Consider the following 24,421-nt stretch of genomic DNA (forward strand, 5'->3'; position numbering starts at 1 on the left):
TGATACAAATCAACAAAAAAAGGAAACAAACCTAATCAAAACATAATAAATTGAGCTTCCCTGTGAGAAAATGGATCAAAATCGTGTGCCTTAAGTGTCTGACGCAGGCTTATCAAGGACAACACATTCCACAGGAGTTTTTTCTTTAATTGAAGTCATGTCTTAACAACATCCAGTTTAGACCGAAAGTGTTGTCCCTTATTTGCATGTGCAGCATGCACATTCTAATCTGGGAAGACACTTTATGCATATGCATTAAAACCTGTTTTTTATGCCCCCGGTATGGTGGCATATAGCAGTTGAACTGTCCCTCAAAATGTCAGTATGTCAGTCAGTCTGTCCGTCCGTCCGAAAAAACTTTAACATTGGCCATAACTTTTTCACTATTGAAGATAGCAACTTGATATTTGGCATGCATGTGTATCTCATGGAGCTGCACATTTTGAGTGGTGAAAGGTGAAGGGCAAGGTCATTCTTCAAGGTCAAATGTCAAATATATGGCGTCTGTCCGTCCGAAAACTTTAACATTGGCCATAACTTTTTCAATATTGAAGATAGCAACTTGATATTTGGCATGCATGTGTATCTCATGAAGCTGCACATTTTGAGTGGTGGAAGGTCAAGGTCATCCTTCAAGCTCAAAGGTCAAAAAAAAATAAAAATAAATTAAAAGCGTTGTTCTCATGAAGCTGCACATTTTGAGTGGTGGAAGTTCAAGGTCAAGGTCATCCTTCAAGGTCAAGGTCATTCTTCAAGGTCAAAGGTAAAAAATAAATAAATTTCAAAGCGGCGTTATCATGAAGCTGCACATTTTGAGTGGTGGAAGTTCAAGGTCAAGGTCATCCTTCAAGGTCCAGGTCATCCTTTAAGGTCAAAGGTCCCAAAAAAATAATTCAGAGCAGCGTTCTCATAAAGCAGCACATTTTGACTGGTGGAAGTTCAAGGTCAAGGTCATCCTTTAAGGTCAAAGGTAAAAAAAAAAAAAAAATCAAAGCGGCATGATAGGGGGTATTGTGTTTCTGACGAACACGTCTCTTGTTTCTCAGTAACAATTATACAACAAAATAACTTGTTTTTCAAATAAAAAAGCAAAAAGTTTTTGTTCTCCAGATTCATCATACTTGCCTATGGGGGGTGCTTGCGCCATGGTCTGATTCCCAACCTGCTCAACGAGGGGCCAGGGGCCAGGTACAACTGTCGGGACGCTGTCTGGTGGTGGCTCCAGGCTGTTCAGGACTACTGTAAGATGGCACCGGGCGGCCTCTCCATTCTCCAGGACCTCGTGTCACGTCTCTATCCCCAGGATGACTCTCCGGCCCAAGCACCTGGAGTCTGTGTAAGCTCAGTGCCCAGCACCAGGGCTTGTATTCACCAACCCTATCTTACACTAAAGAACGAAGAAATATTTACCAGAATATTTGTAGACTCAAAATATATACCTCAGGGTTTGCATTTATGCATTCTATAACTGGTGCTTGTATCATTAACATATTATTCTCAATGAAAAATAATACAATTTAAAGTGTAAACTACCATGCTAGACATTCAAGCAATTTAAGTTCATTGCAATTAACATACTATTTTGTAGTTATAGGATTATATTTAAGAATTGGTTGGTTAAGATGTGGCCAGGACCAGATATCTAAACCATTCTTTAATCTTTTTTTTAGGGCTATGATTTCTTCTGCTTTTAGCTGATTTCTTGCTTTTAATTGTGGATCGTGCTTCACAAATAAAACATATAACTGTTAACCCTTTCAGCGCTGGAACCGAATTTTAAAGGCCTTTGCAAACAGTTTGGATCTCATCAGGATCCAAACTGTTTGCTATTCTGATAGTATTCTTTGAAAAAACCCCGAAGAAAATGCTTATTTTAGAAATTTAGCAGACCACATTTTAGCAGATGACAAATTTCCCAGCATGCAAAGGGTTAATAAATGTCACTGAGCCTCCCTCCTGGAAATAAGGGTTAAATGCATATGCATAAAGTGTTGTCTCATATTATCCTGTACAGTTGGCATAGGCTAACTAGGGAAACACTTTCAAGCTTTTATTGTCCCCTACCGGTTTCACCGGAGGGGACTAATGGTTTTGGCTCTGTGCATCTGTCTGTGAGTCTGTCTGTCACACTTTTCTGGATCCTGCAATAACTGTAAAAGTTTTTCATATTTTTTCATGAAACTTGAAACATGGATAGATGACAATATGGACATTATGCACGTCATTTCATTTTGTTCCTATGTGAAAAATTCTGGTTGCTATGGCAACAAATATATATAAAAAAATCTGACAATGGTGGAGCTGGTAGGGGACATATATTGCTTGGCTATAGTCTTGTAGTATTTTTATGCTCCGGAAGGAGGGCATATAGTGATCAGACTGTCGGTCCGTCTGTCTGTCTGTCTGTCCATCACACTTTGCGTTTAGGTTTCGAAAAATGCTAATAACTTCTTTGTAACTTCAGATAGCAATTTCATATTTGGCATGCATGTGTATATACACAAGGTTGCAATTTCATATTCGGCATGCATGTGTATATACACAAGGCCTTTCCATACGCACACAAATTTTGGCCCCTGTGACCTTGACCTTGAACTTAGGGTCTGCATTTAGGTTTCAAAATCTGCCTTGAGGTTTCGAAAAAAGCTCATAACTTCTATCAAGCTTTTATAGGGGGCATAAGTCATCCTATGATGGCAGCTCTTGTTCATTTAAAGGAATTCTTTTCTTAGTGAAATGTGTCGTCCCTGACTTGGTCAGCACAGGCTAATCTGGGAAAATACTTTACAGTCATTCATTAAGCACTGTTCTTCCAGATTGAGGCTGAACAGATGAAGACTTAGAGAAATAAAAGGGCAAAGGGTATTTTCTTCACTGAAATGTTTAAAAAATCTCCGCTCTCATTATTTATCATACCTCCGCATTGTTATCTGCCTTAAATAACGTTGCCTGATATATTTTTTTGTATCATGGTAAACAGAAAGTTCTTATATCAGTAAAGTGTGGAGGATGGTCATATTACTTGGAATCAACTATAAAGTTTTCATTTTTTGTTAAATCCAATCAGATTCAACAAAACAAACAATTTGATACCAAGATGTAATATATTTTAAACACAAAATGCAACATAAACAGCAAAAACATTTTTTACAAATATAAAGCGTTTGCTCATGACATCATTATTAACATGTCAAACAACAAAATTAAAGTCATATTCTTTCCCGCTTAAACTGAAGCTTTTTAGCGATTTTTTAATTCTATTTCTTTATAAAAGAGACGTAGAGGTATGATAAACAAAAAAACAAATAACTTCCTGATCTTTTTGTAATATATCAGGCAAGGCTTAGAATATAATAATGGCGAGACTTGCTATTATTCTCTATATTATAGCAGTAACAATAATTGGAAGATGTGTGTGCCTTCCAATATCCAAGCTACTCAATGCTGTGACTTTTTAGCTCACCTGATTGCTCAGGTGAGCTTTTGTGACCGGTCTTTGTCCGTTGTCCGTCCGTCCGTCTGTCCGTCCGTCCTTAAACATTTGTTCGTAAACACCCTATAGGCCACATATCTTGTCCGATCTTCATGAAACTTGGTCAGAAGCTTTGTCCCAATGAAATCTCGATCGAGTTCGAAACTGGGTCGTGTCGGGTCAAGACTAGGTCACTAGGTCAAAAAAAGAGAAAAACCTTGTAAGCACTGTAGAAGTCACATTTCATGCCCAATTTTCATGTAACTTTGTCAAAATGTTTGCCTTAATGATATGTTGGTTGAGTTCAAAAGTGGTTTGGGTCTGTTAAAAAACATGGCTGCCAGTGGGCGGGGCATTTTTCTCTATATGTATATTGTGGCAGTTTTCCCTATTTGGCTATAGAGAAACCTTTGTAAACACTCTAGAAGTCACAATTTTGCCCAATCATCATGAAAGTTGGTCAAAACATTGGTTTTATTGATATCTCAGACGAGTTCGAAAATGGTCCAGATGGCTGAAAAAACATGGCCGCCAGTGGGCGGGGCATTTCTCTATATGTATATAGTGAAAACATGTGAACAATCTAGACTCACATTTTTGGCCCAATTTTCATGAAATTTGGTCAAAATGTTTTCCTTAATATTTTGGTTGAGTTCAAAAGTGGTTCCGGTCCGTTGAAAAACATGGCTGCCAGTGGGCGGGGCAGTTTTCCCTATTTGGCTATAGAGAAACCTTGTAAACACTCTAGAAGTCACAATTTTTGCCCAATCATCATGAAAGTTGGTAAAAAAAAATTGGTTTTATTGATATCTCAGACGAGTTTGAAAATGGTCTAGATTGGTGAAAAAACATGGCCGCCAGTGGGCGGGGCATTTCTCTATATGTATATAGTGAAAACATGTGAACACTCTAGAAGTCACATTATTGGCCCAATTTTCATGAAATTTGGTTCAAAAATGGTTCCGGTCAGTTGAATAACATGGCTGCCGGGGGGGGGGTAGTTTTCTTATATTTATATAGTAAAAAAAAGCTTGTGAACACTCTAGAAGTCACATTTTTTGCCCAATCATCATGAAACTTGGTGAAAAGATTGGTTTTATATTTATCTCAAATGAGTTCGCAAATGGTCCCAATCGGTAAAAAAACTTGGCCACAAGGGGATGGGACAGTTTTCCTTATGTGACTAGAGAGAAACCTTGTGATCGAACACTATAGAAGTCACATTTTTACCTTATCATCGTGAAACTAAGTCAATAGATTGGTTTTATTGATTTCTCTGACAAGTTGGAAAATTGCTCAGATCGGTGATCTTTGTAGCTCACCTGATTGCTCAGGTGAGGTTTTAGGATTGGTCTTTGTCCGCCTCTGTCCACATTTGGTTTGTAAACACTCTAGCATTCACATTTCTTAAGCATTCTTTATCAAAGTTGCTGAAAGATCTCGGTCAAGTTTGATAATGAGCAAAATCACATAATTAATGCCATAACTATTGCCCTAAGATTGTCCAAATTTTCATTGTATTATACAAAATCCTTGTAAACACTCTAGAGGTAACAATTTTGTTTCAGATTTTATGAATCTTAGTCATAATATGTATTTTTGTAAGCAATTAAGTTTGATGCTTGGTAACGGGGGTCAACTCAAAATATAGGTAACCAGGTCAATCTTACAAAAACAATAACACTCAATACGCAAGAGTTTTGGTTCAATAATGATGAAACTTGACCAGGATGTTTGTCTGGACAATATCTAGGTCAAGTTTGACATTTTGTAAAGATTGAATGAACGGACTCCTCTCAGGTGAGCAAACTAGGGCCATCTTGGCCCTGTTGTCCACTCTATATGCATTTTAAAAATAACATACCACTAATGTTGACCATCACAAAACAAAGTTAAGAATGTAGCAATTGATTTCCTACCTTATTTGTCAAGGTCACATATTGCATGTTAAAAATAGCAAGTTAAAAAGGCAGTCAAATTGATAACAAGATGAGAAAAGTGCTTCACTTTCGCACAATGGGGCTTAATGCATGTCTGATAAGTTTCATCCTGGATCAACACAGGCTTATAAAGGACACCACTTTCTGACCTTCATTTTATTTCTTGTTCAAAGGAAGTCTCTTTTTAGCAAAAAACAGGTAAGGCTGAAAGTATTGTCCCTGGTTAGCATGTATTGTCCCTGATTACCATGTATTGTCCCTGATGAGCAAGTATTGTCCCTGATTAGCAAGTATTGTCCCTGATTACCATGTATTGTCCCTGATTAGCAAGTATTGTCCCTGATGAGCAAGTATTGTCCCTGATTAGCAAGTATTGTCCCTGATTACCATGTATTGTCCCTGATTACCATGTATTGTCCCTGATTAGCAAGTATTGTCCCTGGTTAGCATGTATTGTCCCTGATTAGCAAGTATTGTCCCTGATTAGCAAGTATTGTCCCTGATTACCATGTAATGTCCCTGATTAGCAAGTATTGTCCCTGATATGCCTGTGTAGACTGCTCAAGCTTATCAGGGAGGACACGCACATGCATTAAGCTCAATTTTCCTAGAGTGAGTCTTTTATGTTGCTATTTCACTTACAGGACCAGCCCCTGCACCAGGTGATCCAGGAGGCACTGCAGTGTCACGCAAGGGGAATTAAGTTTGTGGAACGCAATGCTGGAAAACAGATTGATGAACAGATGACAGAGCCGGGTGAGTAGGGGCTAGCCAGGTGATTAGGGGCTAGCCAGGTGAGTAGGGGCTAGCCAGGTGAGTAGGGTCTAGCCAGGTGAGTAGGGGCTAGCCAGGTGATTAGGGGCTAGCCAGGTGAGTAGGGGCTAGCCAGGTGAGTAGGGGCTAGCCAGGTGATTAGGGGCTAGCTAGGTGAGTAGGGGCTAGCCAGGTGAGTAGGATCTAGCCAGGTGAGTAGGGGCTAGCCAGGTGATTAGGGGCTAGCCAGGTGAGTAGGGGCTAGCCAGGTGAGTAGGGGCGAGCCAGGTGATTAGGGGCTAGCCAGGTGAGTAGGGGCTAGCCAGGTGATTAGGGGCTAGCCAGGTGAGTAGGGGCTAGCCAGGTGAGTAGGGGCTAGCCAGGTGAGTAGGGGCTAGCCAGGTAGTAGGGGCTAGCCAGGTGAGTAGGGGCTGGCAGGCTGGGAACATCTGTGTGGTGAAAAGTTTTATTCTGGGAAACATTTTGTATTTACTGTGCATGAGTCATTGTCCATTTTGTTAATTAGCGTGCCCAGCAATTCGAATGTTGGTCAAAAACTGTTGGAATTTGCTGTCTAAATCAAAGTGTCCTTAAAACCCTCTTAGTGCCATTGCAATTGACATTTTAATAAGTGGCTTTTTCTGCTGTTTGGTTACTGGTATTTTTTATTATATTAAAATATGCATGAAATGCAAAACACCCGAATGGGCAAGTAGATGTGTTAGATTTACACTAAACAGAAATGAAAATAGGGCTTAATACATGTGTGTTTTGTGTCTCTGACTAGTAGCCTATGTGGACTGCACAGGCTAATCTGGGACAACACTTACGCACATGCTCTAAGTACCATTATTGTTGTTATCAGGGTTCACAGTGGAGGCTGGAGTGAAGTGGGACCTGGGGTTTGTGTACGGAGGTAATGAGCACAACTGTGGCACCTGGATGGACAAGATGGGCAGCTCCCATATAGCTGAAAACAAGGGCAAGCCTTCTACACCCAGGTTAAACAAGCTGCTCTATTTATATGAGCCTGGTTCTGGGAAAATAGGGCTTAATGCATGTGCATAAAGTGTTTCACAAATTAGCCTGTGCAGTCCACACAGGCTAATCAGGGATTAAACTTTACTTCTAAACTGATTTTTTGCTAAGAAGATACTAACTATAATATAAATATCCAATACATGTGGAAAGTTTAGTCTCTGATTAGCTTGTGCAGAATGCACAGGCTAATCTGGGATGATGCTTTACCCACATGCATAAAGCCCAGTTTTCCCAGGGCAAGGCTTATTTCTATGCCTGCAAACAAAGCCTGCAAGTTGGTTTGTCTGTGGTTTTGTGCGTGGTTGGTCAGTTTGCATATGATGATTATGGAGCAAACTATTTCCAAATCAATTAAGCAGTTTGCTGTCATCTTTAAGTGTATATGAGCAGGACACTTTTAGTGCCCAGTGATCCTCACATTCCTGATGTATTTGTCTTAACAAATCTTGGTAGTTTTTTCATGTGAGTGTTAATGTCCTTGCTGTTACATTTGAAAGGCGTCAATGCCTTCAATAAATATTTTTTGATCCATAATCAAATATTTTTTTAATGTTTTGGGTAATGCAAAAATTATGAAGACTTTATCATGATCTGACAGATATTCAATCTAGTTTAAAAAAAAGAGTTTTGATGGAGATATTTTTGAAATTTTGTTTAGTTTGCTCATATGCAGACCTATTTTAGGACTGTATTTGAAGTCTATGGGATCAAGGTCAAGAACATTGTTACTTAAGAAAAAAAAGATGTCTTCTGAATAACTTGAGTTTGGATGGAAATATTTAATGAGAGCTTGTTTTTTGAGTAGCTTACATGCATACCTATCTTTGGTTGAATTTCAGGCTAGTCAGAGCTCCAGATAAGGTTTTGTGAAATTCTTAACATTACTACCAGATTTTCAAAAAGAATTCTTAACTTTGAAATTTTATTCTTAATGTTACTACTAAGTTTTGGAAAATCATTCTTAACTTTTCAAAATAACCTAAAAATAAATTATAATTGGTGTTATCGTATAAGATCTTTTCTATAATGTCTTTCTAAACATTCGGCTCACTTTGAGTACAATGTGTTAAAAGCGTGTGTTTTTTTCACGCTTTGCAGTTTTTAGGTCGTCCTCTGCGTGCAGCCTTTTTTTTTTTACATAAAGACTGTACATGCCGCTTTTATTGGAAAAAATGCGCTTCGTAATACAAACCCGATAACCATTCTATATAAGTACCGAAAAGATCTTTAATACGCAAAAAGAACTCAATAAAAATCGATACGAACTGATGTAAAAATAATATTCGTAACTTGATTTTGTAATTCTTAATGATACGACCAGATTTTAAAATAAAACCGTAACAGACTTGAAAATAATTCTTAATTACGAAAATACGACCCTTATCTGGAGCTCTGACGCTAGTCTAGTCAAAGTCCAGTGTATATGTAAATATAAAAAATAGTTTTTACTCAAATACTAAAGTTTGGATGGAAGGCTTTTATTGGTGACCAATTCTGTAAAGGGCAATGTAACTTATTACCATATTAAGAAAAACTGTTAATACTTAAAAACCTTTAATTGTGGTATTTTCTGTAGATAGTGTATATTGTAATGTTATATTCAGGCCTAGCTTGGGACTGGGTTTGGGGCCAGTTTGATCACGGTTTTAGTCTCTGTTATTAGATATAGTAAAACTGTTTTTGTTACAATTCTTGTGTTTGAATGGAAAATTTGGTGAAATTTTGTGTGTAGGTACATGAAAGGCAGATCAGTATGGAATTGCATACGTTTTAAATAAAATAAATATTAAAACGTTGAAAACCTTGATTTGTTGCATTTTCATGCTTCTTGTTTTGCAATTGAAATTAGATTTACTTATAAATATTTCAATGATTCATTAATGACTATGATTTGTGTTTTGATATGTGTGTAGGTTTCTACAATGTTGTTCTTTGTCTATAGAAAATAAAGGCCATTGCAGTTTATTTTCAAGATACATGTTTGGGGATAAAATGCAATCTAGCTAGTTGTCATTGTCACGATTCCAATATGTAATCTTATTGTTATTATTATTGTTGTTATTTGATGCATTAACTAAGGCTGTTTCTCGTATTTTCTAGGGATGGCTCTGCAGTAGAGCTGATTGGTTTGTCAGCGTCTGCGCTCCTGTGGTTGGATGGTCTGCACAAGTCGGGACATTACCCCTACAACTCTGTCACAAGTTACTTCAATGGTAAGAGTGCTCACATTTTGCTGTTGGTTGTTTAGTCTGTTTCCTCCTGTAAATTATCTTAACATTGATGCTTATAGGTGGCTATTACTTATAGTTGGTTGATACTTATAGTTGGTTGATGCTTATAGGTGGTGAATATGTACTGTTGGCTGATACCTACATTTAGTTGATGCATATAGTTATGCTGCAGTATTACAATAAGAAACACAATCAAGGGATTCCGAATTGGGACCAATGTAGAATATTGTCTGCCTTGGTTTGTAATTGACAAGGAAAATAATGGGATAAATCACAAAAGTTGTTCAAGTTTTTCATCTGTCAAGGAATAGAATACTGGAACCTCTTAAGTATACAATTGACGTTTAATTCTTGATCCTAAATCACTGCTTGTTTAAGGTTACCTCACCTCATGTGGCGTTTTATCTGGGTTTTCCCCAGCGCAAGAAGACACCAGATGTTAAGGAAGTCCAGTAAAAAGTATATTGAAAATGCCATGATGATACAACTCTTCTCGGATGTGAAATCAAATGGTATTTGATAAACAACTATAAATAATGTGTCAATTCCAGGAAATGAAGAAGAAATCACATTCAAGGAGTGGCATGACATGATCCGGTACAACTTTGAGCCATGTTTCTGGGTGAACACTGACCCTGTACCTGACGAGGTGGCCCCTGAACTGATCACGCGGCGCGGCATCTACAAGGACTGCTACTACGCGACTCAGTTCTGGACGAATACGCAGCTACGGCCTAACTACCCGATAGCCATGGTTGTGGTATGTTAGAGTATAGCCATGGTTGTGGTATGTTAGAGTATAGCCATGGTTGTGGTATGTTAGAGTATAGCCATGGTTGTGGTATGTTAGAGTATAGCCATGGTTGTGGTATGTTAGAGTATAGCCATGGTTGTGGTATGTTAGAGTATAGCCATGGTTGTGGTATGTTAGAGTATAGCCATGGTTGTGGTATGTTAGAGTATAGCCATGGTTGTGGTATGTTACAGTATAGCCATGGTTGTGGTATGTTAGAGTATAGCCATGGTTGTGGTATGTTAAAGTATAGCCATGGTTGGGGTATGTTAAAGTATAGCCATGGTTGTGGTATGTTAGAGTATAGCCATGGTTGTGGTATGTTAGAGTATAGCCATGGTTGTGTTAGAGTATTTGAGCTTTTTGAGCCTTGCTCTGGGAAAACAGGGCTTAATGCATGATGTGCGTGTCATCACAGATTAGCCTGTGCAGTCCACACAGGCTAATCAATGACAACACTTTCAGTTTTTATGCCCCCGGTAGGGTGGCATATAGCAGTTGAACTGTCAGTTTGTCTGTCTGTCTGTGCGCCCGTCCGAAAACTTAAACATTGGCCATAACTTTTGCAATATTGAAGATAGCAACTTGATATTTGGCATGCATGTGTATCTCATAGAGCTGCACATTTTGCGTGGTGAAAGGTCAAGGTCATCCTTCAAGGTCAAAGGTAAAAAAAAAATCATTTGGCAGGTACAGATCATTTTCGCAAGGAAATTAATATTTTTTAAAAGGGAAATAATACATATTTTTTTTTTATTCAAAGCGGCGCAGTAGGAGGCATTGTGTTTCTGACAAACACATCTCTTGTTATGGAATGTTTCATTTAAAGACAGTCTCTTTTTTAGCAAAAGTCCAAACTAGGCCTCATTAGCCTGTAAAGAAGGACACTACATACATGCATTGCGCCCTGTTCACCCAGTGCTAGGGAAATTTATTTGTGCTTATTTTTGAATTCCATATTGACTTTAGATTATAAACTGGATAAGTTCACGACACCATGTGATATTATTCAAATATTGACATTTTGGAGCATGCATTCATGTACCGGTATTAACAAATAAACAACCTCCTTTACATCATTAAAATACTTTTTATGCAATATGTTTTTCCATGCGCCATGGTAGTTCTATGTTGCAGTTGTCTTTTGTTTTACTTGAATTATTTGATGATAATACATTAAACAGGGTTATACTGGAACTCTCATCAAAGTCTGTCTGTCTTTCCATCCATCCATGCATCCACACGTCCATCGATCATAAGAGATAAATTCAGTTTACAACATTGAAACTTGAGTATTGTTCCTTATTATATGATTATATAGTGTTGATGTTGTGCATGTAAGCTTTTTACTGCCTTTCTTTAAAAAACATTATTTCCGTTCTCAATTAAGAATCGCCATAACATTAATTTTCTTGCTGTACTTTATTAGCAAAAGTATACATCTTTGAAACTATATAGTCGATGTGTGTCTTATTTGTTATGTAAGATTGTATATTTACCCTCTACATATCATGATCCTTGGGGAAATTTGGTCTTACCCAGGGAGCCAAATAGTTTATATAGACAATAATTGCAAAATAACTAAATAACTATTTTACCTTGAAACCACAAGGCACGAAGGTTTTATATTTGATAATAACATTGTATTGCTTATGTCTACAAGCTGTAAAATAATGCCCCTGGGGTAAAAGTTGGCCATGCCTTAGAGTCCTATTGTTCATATTTACTTTTTTCAAATTACTACGTATGGCGTTAAGGCTATTCATTTCTTCTTTGAAAAGCTCTAGTGGTAAATATGGTGCCTAGAACTTTAAGTTTTGTTAGAACATGTTCATGTAAAGCTAAATATTGAAGCTGAAGCATCACATTTGTTGTTTTGCTTGTTTAAAATGTCTACACCAGATACTTGCATAGCCCATTAATTTGTATTGAATTATTCCCACTAAATATTGTCACTAAAAAATCATGTATTCCTGTTCACTTTCAACCCCCTTCCCCCTCATTTACTGATTTAAATAAGAAATATTTCAGCAAGTACTTGGTATATTGGCTTATCCAAAAGTATGAGAGTTCAGGGAGATATTAGTGTGTTTCCGATTCCTGCCACTATGCTTTGTACCTTGATTGCAGGCCCCAGAGTTGTTCACCCCTGAGAGAGCATGGACAGCATTGAACTCCGTGCAACATGTGCTGCTAGGACCCCTAGGAATGAAGACACTAGATCCACAGTAAGTGTTGTAGTGTTATTTGATAATGTATAAACAAGTTTACAACTCCAGATTCTAAGAACATTGTGTTCCTTGTTTGCCCACAATTACTTGCAAATCCAATCTGTTACTTAACATAAATATCTAAAAACATTAATTTGAAAGCATTTTTTGCAGAGACACAGATATTCTTTATTCCTAGATTATAGGTGTAAATATTGATTGGTTTAACATGGTGATATTTTTAGTAACTGTCCCCTTCTATGACGACAATTTAGGATCGTCTATGTATTTATTTTCAAGTGACTGGAGATACATACCCTAATATATCAAAATTGTATGATGGTATATGCTTACTTTCTAGTTTCTATGGAGTGACAGGAGTTATCTTTTTATGCCCCCCCCCTTTGAAGAAGAGGTAGTATATTGTTTTGCACATGTCTGTCGGTCTGTCTGTCGGTCGGTTGGTCATCCACCAAATGGTTTCCGGGTGATGACTCAAGAACGCTTAGGCCTAGGATCAAAACTTCATAGGTACATTAATCATGACTGGCAGATGACCCCTATTGATTTTCAGGTCACTAGATCAAGGTCAGGTCAATCATTGACTGGCAGATGACCCCTATTGATTTTCAGGTCACTAGATCAAAGGTCAAGGTCACAGTGACTCAAAACAGTAAAATGGTTTCCGGATGATAACTCAAGAACGCTTACGCCTAGAATCATGAAACTTCATAGGTACAATGAGCATGACTGGCAGATGACCCCTATTGATTTTCAGGTCACTAGGTCAAAGGTCAAGGTCAAAGTGACTTGAAGCAGTAAAATGGTTTCCAGATGATAACTCAAGAACGCTTAAGCCTGGGATCAGGAAAGTTCATAGGGACATTTGTCATGACTGACAGACAGAGCTCCAGATAACTTTTCTGAGTAATTGGGTAAATACCCACTACTTTCGAGTCCAATTGGGTATTTTCATTTTCAATTGGGTACAAAAAAGTAGATACCCACTACTTTACTTGACAATTGGGTATTTTTGCATTAAAATTGGGTATTTTCATCGACTTAAATTCTCAAATGCTTACCTGAATGAGCTAGTTGAAGTTTCACTCTTAATTGATAAGTTTCAGAGATCTTTTGTAATTATGTAGATGTATCAATAATATACAGTCTTGATTTTAAAAAAAAGTTCGACAATTCTTTCCACTAGTTTTCTTACAATTTAATCACTGTCAGCGCTTGCCTCCTACACAATATCGTCAAAAATTAGTTTCACTATATTTTCCGCTTCTGATTTTGTGTTGCTCGCGGTGAAATAACTTAAAATTGTTTTTTGTGCCTGAGATACGATATTTCCCCGTTTACGGTCTCGCGGTTTTGACATTTTCACAACAATAATACGTAGTTACATAGAGGCTTTCTTCCGTACATATAATTGTGCTGAAGGTTATACTGAAGGTTGGACGAAGCGGAAAGAATCCGGGTATTTCCTACCCGGGTATTTCCGGGACAGACTTACTAGTTACGCAGGGAAAAATACGATATGCGTAATCAGCAATTTCAATTGGTTTTCGGTATGCAGAGTTCAATTTTTCTATGCGTAATTGGCAATTTTACATTGGGTATTTACGCAAATACGCACCTTATCTGTAGCTCTGCTGACAGATGACCCCTATTAATTTTCAGTACTCTAGGTCTAAGGTCAAGGTCTCAGTGACTTGAAATAGTAGAATGGTTTCCAGATGATACCTCACGAATACTAAGGGTTAGGATCAGGAAAGTTCATTTGGACATTGGTCATGACCGGCAAATGACCCCTATTGATTTTCAAGACTCTAGGTCAAAGTTCAAGGTCACAGTGACCTGAAGCCACTACAAATGACAGCCCATTTGGGGGGCATGCGTGTTTTACAAACAGCCCTGGTTTACTATGACTACCCTTATAACTCTTAAGTTTTCCAGACACCCGTTTTGGCCAAAATAATTTTTTTCGTGACCCTACATTTTTGGACAGTATACTTCACAGTGCTATTGTAACAGATTTCGGCACTGAATTCGCTTTTCTTGTAACACTTTGATCATGGATTTTTACAAACGGATTAAGGTCATTAAACCTGGGAGATGCATGCCTGAGGGCGATGGACCATAAATTTGCGTAATTGGGTAAATAACCATGTATGCCAGTAGAAAACAATTCACCCAACATTAAGAAAGCAGTATGTTTGATGTTTTTATGTTTTTGTTCTGTATCAATTCAGGCAAGAGTTAGCAAAGCTATGAAGTTGTATTTATTTCAAATTTGAAACACTTGTGCATTGAGTTATTGATTTGATTTCAATATAATTATATTGTTTGGACATTAAATTTTTGTCTCCTGTAATTTTTGAATATTTTCCGTATCTAAATTTTTGGACACATAAATATTAATTATTTTTAAGTGTCCGAAAACTTAGAGTAATTACTGTACATTACATGATGGTACATGTTTATATTTAAGTGACTGGAGTTATGTCCCCTACTATGACAACACTGTGGATGGGACAGATGCCAAGATTGCCAAAGGGTTCAGCTACCACCAAGGCCCAGTAACTTTCTTTTCACATGACCTTTTGCTAAGTATATTATAGTATGGTTAAGACTGACAATGTACTATGTACAAGTCGTAATGAATATCTGTTCTGTTCTGTTCTGTTCTGTTTCTCATTCATGTTTGTTTCTTAAAATGTTGTTTATAAGTTATTTCTTGAAGGATAAAAACATTTGTCTTATGCTTCTGTCTTACGTATTTAACCAATCTGTTCTCTTCACTTTATCCACTATTCAAATCACTGGTTCAAATTTATACAAAATCATATAACAAAATTAATAAATATTGTTTCTGTTCTAGGAGTGGTAGTGGCCAATAGGGTATTTCATACTTTACAAATATTTAGTTAGACCCCCATTACCATTGGTAATGGGGCTATATAGGAGTCACTTTGTTGGTCTATCTGTCTGTCGGTCTGTCCCGAAATTTCATCCGATTTTCACCAAACTTGGTCACAAGTTGTATCTTGATGATGTATAGGTCAAGTTTGAATATGGGTCATGCCGGGTCAAAAACTAGGTCACAGGGCCACTTAGTGTGTTTTAAACCCAACGTTTGTCCGGACCATAACTATGTCATTTATTGTTAGATTTTAAAAATAACTTGGTACATTTGTTCACCATCATGGGATGGTGTGTCGTGTGAAAAATGTATGTTGATATCTCCAAGGTCATGGTCTCACTTGGAGATCAAGGGTCAAATGCTTGTCCGGGCCATAACTTTATCATTTATTGTGAGATTTATAAATCATTTGGCAAATTGTTCACCATCATAGGACGGTGTGTCGCGCGAAAGAATTTCGTCCTTATCTCAAAGGTCAAGGTCACACTTTGAGTTCAAAGATCAAAAATGGCCATAAATGAGCTTGTCGGGGCCATAACTATGTTGTTCATTGTGAGATTTTAAAATCATTTGGCACATTTGTTCACCATTATTGGACGGTGTGTCGCGCAAAAGAATGACGTTGATAACTCCAAGGTGAAAATCAAACTTTAAGTTCAAAGGTCAAAAATGGCCATAAATGAGCTTGTCCGGGCCATTACTATGTTGTTCATTGTGAGATTTTAAAATCATTTGGCACATTTGTTCACCTTCATAGGCCGGTGTGTCGCGCGAAAGAATTACGTCCTTATCTCCAAGGTCAAGGTCACACTTGGGTTCAAAGGTTAAAAATGGCCATAAATGAGCTTGTCCGGGCCATAACTATGTCATTCATTGTGAGATTTTAAAATCATTTGGCACATTTGTTCACCATCATTGGACAGTGTGTCGCGCGAAAGAATTACGTTGATATTGTCAAGGTCACACTATGAGTTCAAAGGTCAAACATGGCCATAAATGATCTTGTCCAGGCCATAACTATGTCATTCATTGTGAGATTTTAAAATTACTTGGTACATTTGTTCACAATCATTGGACAATGTGTCACTCAAAAGAATTACGTCGATATCTCCAAGGTCAAGGTCACACTTGGAGTTCAAAAGTGAAAAATGGTCATAAATGAGCTTGTCCGTGCCATAACTATGTCATTTATTGTGAGATTTTAAAATGATTGTTCATTAATTTTGTTCAAAGTCATTGGACGGCGTGTCATGCGAAAGAATAGAAGAGTTCAAAGGTCAAAATGGCCATAAATTATAATGGTATAATAATTCTTACAAATCGCAATAAATTAGATTCTCTTGTTTTGTGAAGACAGCGTGCAAAATAGTCTGTGTCAATGCGGCACGTGGGGGTATACGTCACATCTGTGACAAAGCTCTAGTTTTATTTATTGCAAAATGCAAAAGGCAGGCTGTTTAAAGTTTGAACTTTTTTTCAATGTCTTGCTCAGACAAAAAGGATATTTATACATTTGCAGAAAATGTTGTCATAGACGGACATTAGGGACGACACTTTCTTCTTCTATAGATTAAAAATAAATAACTCTCTTGTGAACCAAGATCTAGTCAGGGCTGTAATTTTTGTCCCTGATTAGCCTGTGTAATCTGGGACAACATTTTACTTACATGCACTTAGCCCCATTGTCCTACAGCGCAACTGTTATCTTTTTCCAGGAGTGGGTTTGGCCTATTGGGTATTTCCTGCGGGCAAAGCTGATGTTTGCCAAGAGGCTGGAGTCCTCTAGACCAGGAATCCTCAAGGAGACTGTTCTGTTCATCCGGACCACCCTGACCCGACACTACGAGGAGGTCATGAGGTCAGACTGGAGGTCACTGCCGGAACTGACAAATCACGGTGGAGAGGTGAGAAAAATGAAAATTGTCAGATTTTCATTAAGTGGGCAAGCATATATGAATATAAAGGGAAAAATGGGGAAGAATTTTTCATAAGATCAAATGAAATGCACACATGACAATAACTTTTAGTGTGATGTTCATTTAAACTATTGCTTACTGCATTTGTATTAGTGCCCAGTTATATTCATTCTTCCCAAAAATGATGTTTGAAAAAAAGTTCCAACTATATTGGGCATGCAAATGGAAAGTCTAGTCTTCTGTATATTGAATTGCCTAATGCTTACTTTCGCTATTTTTAAGCCTAATCACTTTGGTTGCCCGGCCCAGGCCTGGTCTGTGTCATGTGTGCTGGACGTACTGTATGACCTTGAGAAATTGGAGACCCCCGTCACCCTGCAGCCTAGCAAGTCTACTGACAACCTCACAATAGCACCTGTGTGAATGGAGGGACAACCCGACCATAGCACACATGTGATAGGAGAGCCCAGCCAGTCCACTGACAACTTAACCATAGCACCCGTATGATAGGACAGCCCAGCAAGTCCACTGACAACCTGACCATAGCACCTGTGTGTTAGGACAGCCCAGCAAGTCAACTGACAATCTCACCATAGGACCTGTTTGATATGAGCTTGCAGCCAACCATGTTTACTGACAACCTTACCGTTGCTCCGGTGTGATACGGTGTGATAGGGGGATTTCTTCTTATTATTATCCCCACGCTTTTTCAAAAGCGTGGGGATATTGTGGTTATCTCTGCTGTCCGTCTGTCTGTCCGTCCTGGCCACTATCTCCTCCTACACTATAAGCACTAGAACCTTGAAACTTACACACATGATAGCTATGACCATATGTGCGACCCTGCACTATTTGTAATTTGGTCTGACCCCTGCGTCAAAAGTTATGGGGGTTAGGATGGGGCCAGGTCAGAGATTTTCACTCATTTTTTATGTTATTTTACATTAACTTCTTTATTTCTACACCCATTTACTTCAAATTGATACTGAACATCTCTTATGACAATGCAGTCAAACTCAACTTTGCATGGCCCCATTACCAACCCTGGGGCGCCCCGCCCACATAGACCACACCCACCCAAAATTGCCTTTTACTATAACTTCTTCATTTCTTCACTGATTTACTTCAAATTGATACTGAACATCTCTTATTACAATACGGTCAATTTCAACTATGTATGGCCCCATTACCAACCCTGGGGTGCCCCCGCCCACATAGACCACGCCCACCCAAAATTGCGTTTTACTATAACTTCTTCATTTCTACACCGATTTACTTCAAATTGATACTGAACATCTCATATGACAATATGGCCAATCTCAATTATGCTTGCCTTCATTACCAACCCTAGGGCGCCCTCGCCCACATATACCACGCCCACCCAAAATTGCCTTTTACTATAAATTCTTAATTTCTACACCAACTTACTTCAAATTGATACTGAACATGTCTTATGACAGTACGGTCAATCTTAACTATGCATGGCCCCATTATCAACCCTGGGGTGCCCCCTGGGTCAAACATGCGGCGTGGGGATACGCGTCCGCCTCTGCCGCACCATTTCTAGTTAAGATTACTAAGTCCACTGACAACCTCACAGTCTTACTAATGTGATGAGAAAGATTGTTAAAACTGATTTTATTAGATTCAAACAAGACAACTGAAAAGGTCACAGTGGAACCGGTGTTATAAAAGAATTTAAACCTTAAAATAACTGTGAAATAAACCATTATTAACTTGTCTTTTTGTTTACTGTATATGCACTGGGCTGTACGTACTCTATTGTAAAGAACCAGTTACCCCAAATACGTTTTGCTGATATTTAGACAAGGATCAAATAAACAAATTGGTTCAAGTCTGTGAGCATTAAAGAACTAAACATTGTTATAATTGAACATAGTCCAATATTTTGTACAACTGGACCTAGTTTGATGCATTTTACTCTCTAAGATGCAAATATATGTTAGGCTGCCCATGAATGGTTATACATAATTAAAGGTAGATTTGGGACTTTAGTAGGCTTGTTAAATGTTGAACAAGAATGTTGTTTAAAGATTAAAAACAACATTATGAAATATGTGTGCTCGTTCTCGAGCAGTGTAAATGCTTAATGGATTTTTTATACACTATATTCCAATAGTCATATACTTTGTATATACAGTATTCAGAAATATATTGCTATATTTTAATATTTAGATTTTGTATACTATAATCAAGTATACAGTATTCAGAAATATATTGCTTTATTTTAAATTTTTAATATTTAAATTTTGTATACTATAATCAGAAAATTGTTTGTTAATGGTACTACATTTTGTTTATTATGTTTTAATTAAAATGTTATGTGATACATTGCCATAGGGCATTTATATTTCATTACCAGTAAGTAAATATATGTCCATCCCTTGAATGCCAAAAGCACATGTGCTGCCACAGTAGAGATCCATGTCTGGTTTTCATAGGGCATGGGCACTATTTGTCTTCTTTGTTGACTTGTTTGAAGTCTTATCCCACTGACATTTGCTGAGAATCATTTGTGTGTTTAATACTATACAGTAATATGTCTTTGCTTGTTGATACATTTTTTTGTGCTTTTTGTGTAAAAATGGTAATGTTATGAAAAAAAAAACTTACTCAAAATTAGAGAATTTTTTTCCATCTTAATAAACAACATTTTGAAAAATGTTTCATCATAAGAATATGTCATTATTTTTATGTTTTTTTGTTGGTATTTATGTTACTCATATAGTTTTGTTTGTCTGTGCAGTGTTTTATTTCCTCATTCAGGATTGAATATGGCTGTGCATTTATGTAGACTTTGACACTATTTCGTCTGCAGTTCACATGACACACATAAGGATACTTAATAAGAAATATATATTTCTATGTCATTTTATATAGAGAATATTATGTGAGTTTTGGATAAAGATCAAGTTTATCATGCGAGGCTTAGAACCGATGTATCCAAAACTCACATAAAATTCTATTTATCCTATTATTTTGTGGTCGTTTATCGTTCAAAAAGACTAAAAATATTTTTAAATTCAATGAAACAGCGCTGGTTTTCCAAGTTGACTCAGAAGTGTTTGTTTACTTCAACGTCATCAGTTGCTATGACGTCACATTGAAACATATAGTGTTCTTAAGATAGAGATCGGAAAACCATGATCTAAAAATAGCGATAGTATAAAGCTCATGTTTATACGATCGTTGTTGTACTATCGATTTTCATCTGGTAATAGGATAAAATGTATTATAGTATTTGCGTTGACTTAAGAAATGTGTATTTGGTGCACAATTTCAATAGATTTACAAACTTGTGTAAAAAGCTTTAGATATGGTGCAAGATTTAACCTCAAATAATATTACATTTATTGAAACTACATTTTATTTCTGGTATTATGATCATGTTCTATAGTGCTTCATTATTAATGCAGGCATCGGATATTAAATTAATTCGAGTGAACTTTCTATAAGCTTTCAATTCATTTACGCTTTGCCAATATTTTCACTAAATGCAGTGCTGGTTTATACTGGAATGTGTTTTTGAATTGTTTGTCTAATCAATAGTTTTGTACTCATTTTTACTGAACAGTATTATTGGACTATCTGTCCGTTGTTTTTAAATCATATCATATCAATGTTTATGACGATTTTAAAACTCCTTTACACAATGACCTTAGTCTGATGTACTCAGCCTGTGCTGATTTGTACTTGATGCTGTTAACAAAGGACACATCAAAACGTATCCCTTGAGAACCCTAATCTACAGACTAGGTCAATTAAAGTCAAGGCACACAAACACTGTGTTCTATCTTCAAGGCTGTCCTATCTCATTCTTCATGAACTTTAAACTGTATAGCTACTAAAATTTGCCAGGAGTTTATCCTGAAAAATCAATGAAGTTTTAATTTAACACTTAATACTTAGCCAGATCTAATTATAGGGATGTGCAGTGCACAAGAATTTAAGTCTGACTTTCATGTTTTTAGAGTTGACAATTATTTATTTTTTATTATAAATTTTCTCTGTAGCATATCTTAAAAGTTATAAGAGGTATGATTTTGAAACTGAATAGGTCGGTATATCTCATGAATGGGATGTGTTATGCAAATGAATTCTATCTCTTGTTATTGCCGTTTGTTATTGTATTACATTTAAATTTTGAGTGGGGCATATCTTGCAAACTATACAAGGTATCAACTTTACATTTCATAGGTAATTACATCTGCAAACAGGAAGTGCAGTGCACAAGATTCATTACTCCTGTTTTCATTATTTCACAATAATGTTGAGTGTGAATGTTCATGTTAAAATATTTCCAGGGCTTATCTAGATTATGATATGAGGTATGGATGGTACTGCTTTGGTTGTATTTCAACAAAAAAGGAGAACTCATAGTCAAGGCATGTTATTGTGTATATACAAAAGGACTAGCGTTGTTGACTTGAAATATGATCTGCTGTTATTTTGCTGTGATATTATCCCATCAATTTTTAATCATTTTGGCAAGATCTGTATACAAAAGTGTTTAATTTTCAATAATAGATGAACTAGAAAATCCCTAGTTACAGCCCCTTGTAAGTAATATTGTTACCATGGAATACATGTATTCAACAACAAATACCAACTATTTATTTTATTCATATTCTGAACAAATAATTTATAATATGCATATTGTAGAAAAACGGCACTTTAAATAGATAAGTTAAGGGAGGGCAAAATTAATGCAGTGAAACTATATCTTTACTAGTTGTTTTTAAAGATTATTTTTTTGAAATTTTCAACACTTTATTAAAAATTATAAACTAACTGAAAAACTGTAAGCAATTGATCTTTATTATAGGTTAAAACTACTTTTTAAAATATTGTACATATAAATACAAACATAAAACATATTTGTGAGACTGACTGTACCGAGCAAAGATGTCTGTTTGCAGGTGACACTTGTATACATATCGTATCACAATGATATAAGTAATATATCACATTCTAGCTTTATTCATGTGCTGTTTTGATGGGTATTTTTAGGTCATATTTCAATTTTTGGAAACTTACAAGACAGTGTGCGTTGGTGCTCATTTTCGTAAAGTTACTAGTCTATACTTTCTGTTATTTGTTTTATAAATATTTCATCACGAAACATGTGTCACGAGTTTTGTTCTGCCGTCAGCATCAATACTCATATCTGACGAGGTGCCTAGTTTCATTTATGATGAAGCTTCTGTTGCAACAGGGATTGTTTCCTTGTTAACAAATAAACGATGTCGACTACCGATAGATGTTTTTGCTTCCTTTCCTGTATATGTTTGGTACCATAGAGTGTGCTATATCCTAATATAATAAAGTGTATGAATAAACCGAATTGGGTATTTGGCTCTAGTTTATTGTAGTAAGAAGTTTATTGTTATACAATTTTTTTATATAAATTATTGATGGCGTGTAAAAACAATTTCGGCGTAGCTGTCCTTTGTGTTTTGACCTTTATAAATATCCTAAGAGCGAATAGAGGAAGCACATGAGAGTAATAAGGCCAAATGCCAGCGGTTACTTGATGTGTGCCGACAACAAGGATGGAAGATGTGGAACCTCTCTGTCGAGGTTGGCAGTCGGGGCTTTGCCGGGCAGTCACTCTGGAAGAGCTTCGGAGTACATGTACTTGGCATCACTGGCATGGCAATGTGACGGGCGATAGCAGATGTCTGCAGAAAATGGTTATGGGCGATGAGAAAACAGCAGTGAATAGCTAACCAGTCTCTGGTCGAGATTTGATCCTCCTCGGTCGGCGCACCTCCGGAAGATGGACTCCACCCGAAAAGACTGATGCATGGACCTCATCCATTGTTTATAGGTAAACTATACAATTTTGAGATAATTTCCCGCCAAGAGACGTGAATGATTGCATTACATGTTTTCATTTGTAACAAATTCGTAAACTGAGCAAATAAGAAAATTGTCTTTTTTTTTTAAACAGATAAAGTGCCTGGTTATTTATATGGCATAGTACAGTGTAAATGATACACCTTTGTAAAATCGCCACTGTGCGCTGACATGTTCATACGACACATGAACACATCAGGTTCAATTATTCCTAGAATAACTCTGTCGTTTTGAGTAGCATTAAGTAAGGAAAGCAATTTTCCGGCGTACCTGTATACGTTAACTTTAACATACAGTTCCTGTGATAATTAATAACAGCGTAAAAATTGAACATCAATCGTATTGAGCACATTTTCGGAAATTCAGGAATTGCAAATTTAATGCATTAAAATAACTGCTGTACTCGTGAAATAATTATTAAAACGCAGCGCGCGGCATCATTGTGCTCATATACAGACATGAAGCTTACTTAGAACATTACAATCTAAATGGTTTGTAGTATTCATCGTGTTTAAGTAATACCGCCACCTTCAAAATGGGGAGCTTTCATGGACTCTTTAAATTTATGTAAACGATTATGTCCCATTGAATAGTCTTAAAACTTACAATTATAAAAAATATATTGGCACTAAAGTACACTTGTAGACGCTATTCATACTTCAATTTATAACAAATAAATACGATGATCTGTGTGATATAGTAAAAACAAAACACGCCGAGTCTTTAAAGGGGGTGAAAATTGCAAACTGTTCTGACTGTTCAATAATTTATTAAATACTTCTATTTTAAAACCTCTTTTTATCCCGTAACAAAATTAATCAACCTGAACGATTAGACGACTTTTCACAGAGAACCGTCAACTTTACATTGAAAGTCTGCTCAAATCGTACCTCTTCAACTTGTGTGCCACAAACTATTAGTTTGGCTCGCATTGTTAATATTACACGAACAACACTCCGTCATTGTTATCGCATGAGATCAAATTGTCACAACTTATTAATAATTGTTGTTCAGAACTATGTTTAGCATCAGCACAATAATCGTCTGTCTGTAAAGTTGTTAACGGCAATAACCACAGGTTGGCGGTCTTTACTGTTGCTCTTAATATGAGTCTCGCTTGGCTTAAACTTTGCTTAATGCATGTGCGTTAAGTGTCGTCCCTGATTAGTGTAGTGTAATCCGAACATGCTGATCCGAAACGCCCTTTTACGCACATGCATTTAGCCCCGATTTCACAGAGCGATGCTAAATTATGTCTA

At 36.9% G+C, this 24,421-nt stretch overlaps 1 protein-coding gene and 1 long non-coding RNA gene across 3 annotated transcripts in view; both read left to right on the plus strand.

The window, feature by feature from the left end:
* Positions 1-22,647, plus strand: part of LOC127842912 (glycogen debranching enzyme-like) — an 81,112-nt gene extending 58,465 nt beyond the window's left edge. Inside the window, exons 21-29 of the mRNA XM_052372725.1 lie at positions 1,090-1,336; positions 6,057-6,168; positions 7,031-7,166; positions 9,307-9,419; positions 9,989-10,197; positions 12,361-12,458; positions 14,935-15,022; positions 17,082-17,270; positions 17,565-22,647. Of these exons, the coding sequence (XP_052228685.1) occupies positions 1,090-1,336; positions 6,057-6,168; positions 7,031-7,166; positions 9,307-9,419; positions 9,989-10,197; positions 12,361-12,458; positions 14,935-15,022; positions 17,082-17,270; positions 17,565-17,705 (1,333 nt within the window). The 3' untranslated portion in view covers positions 17,706-22,647. The remainder of the gene's footprint in view (positions 1-1,089; positions 1,337-6,056; positions 6,169-7,030; positions 7,167-9,306; positions 9,420-9,988; positions 10,198-12,360; positions 12,459-14,934; positions 15,023-17,081; positions 17,271-17,564) is intronic.
* LOC127842923 (uncharacterized) lies at positions 6,238-7,024 on the plus strand. Of its 2 annotated transcripts, none has more exons than XR_008031983.1 (3): positions 6,238-6,320; positions 6,473-6,548; positions 6,586-7,024. It is a non-coding gene; the product is annotated as an uncharacterized LOC127842923 (long non-coding RNA). The 2 variants fall into 2 exon arrangements; XR_008031982.1 differs by having other exon boundaries at positions 6,249-6,320; positions 6,511-6,548.
* Positions 22,648-24,421: the final 1,774 nt, after the last annotated feature.

Source organism: Dreissena polymorpha, chromosome 8 (genome assembly GCF_020536995.1).
Source record: "Dreissena polymorpha isolate Duluth1 chromosome 8, UMN_Dpol_1.0, whole genome shotgun sequence".
NCBI classification, from domain to species: Eukaryota; Metazoa; Mollusca; class Bivalvia; order Myida; family Dreissenidae; genus Dreissena; species Dreissena polymorpha.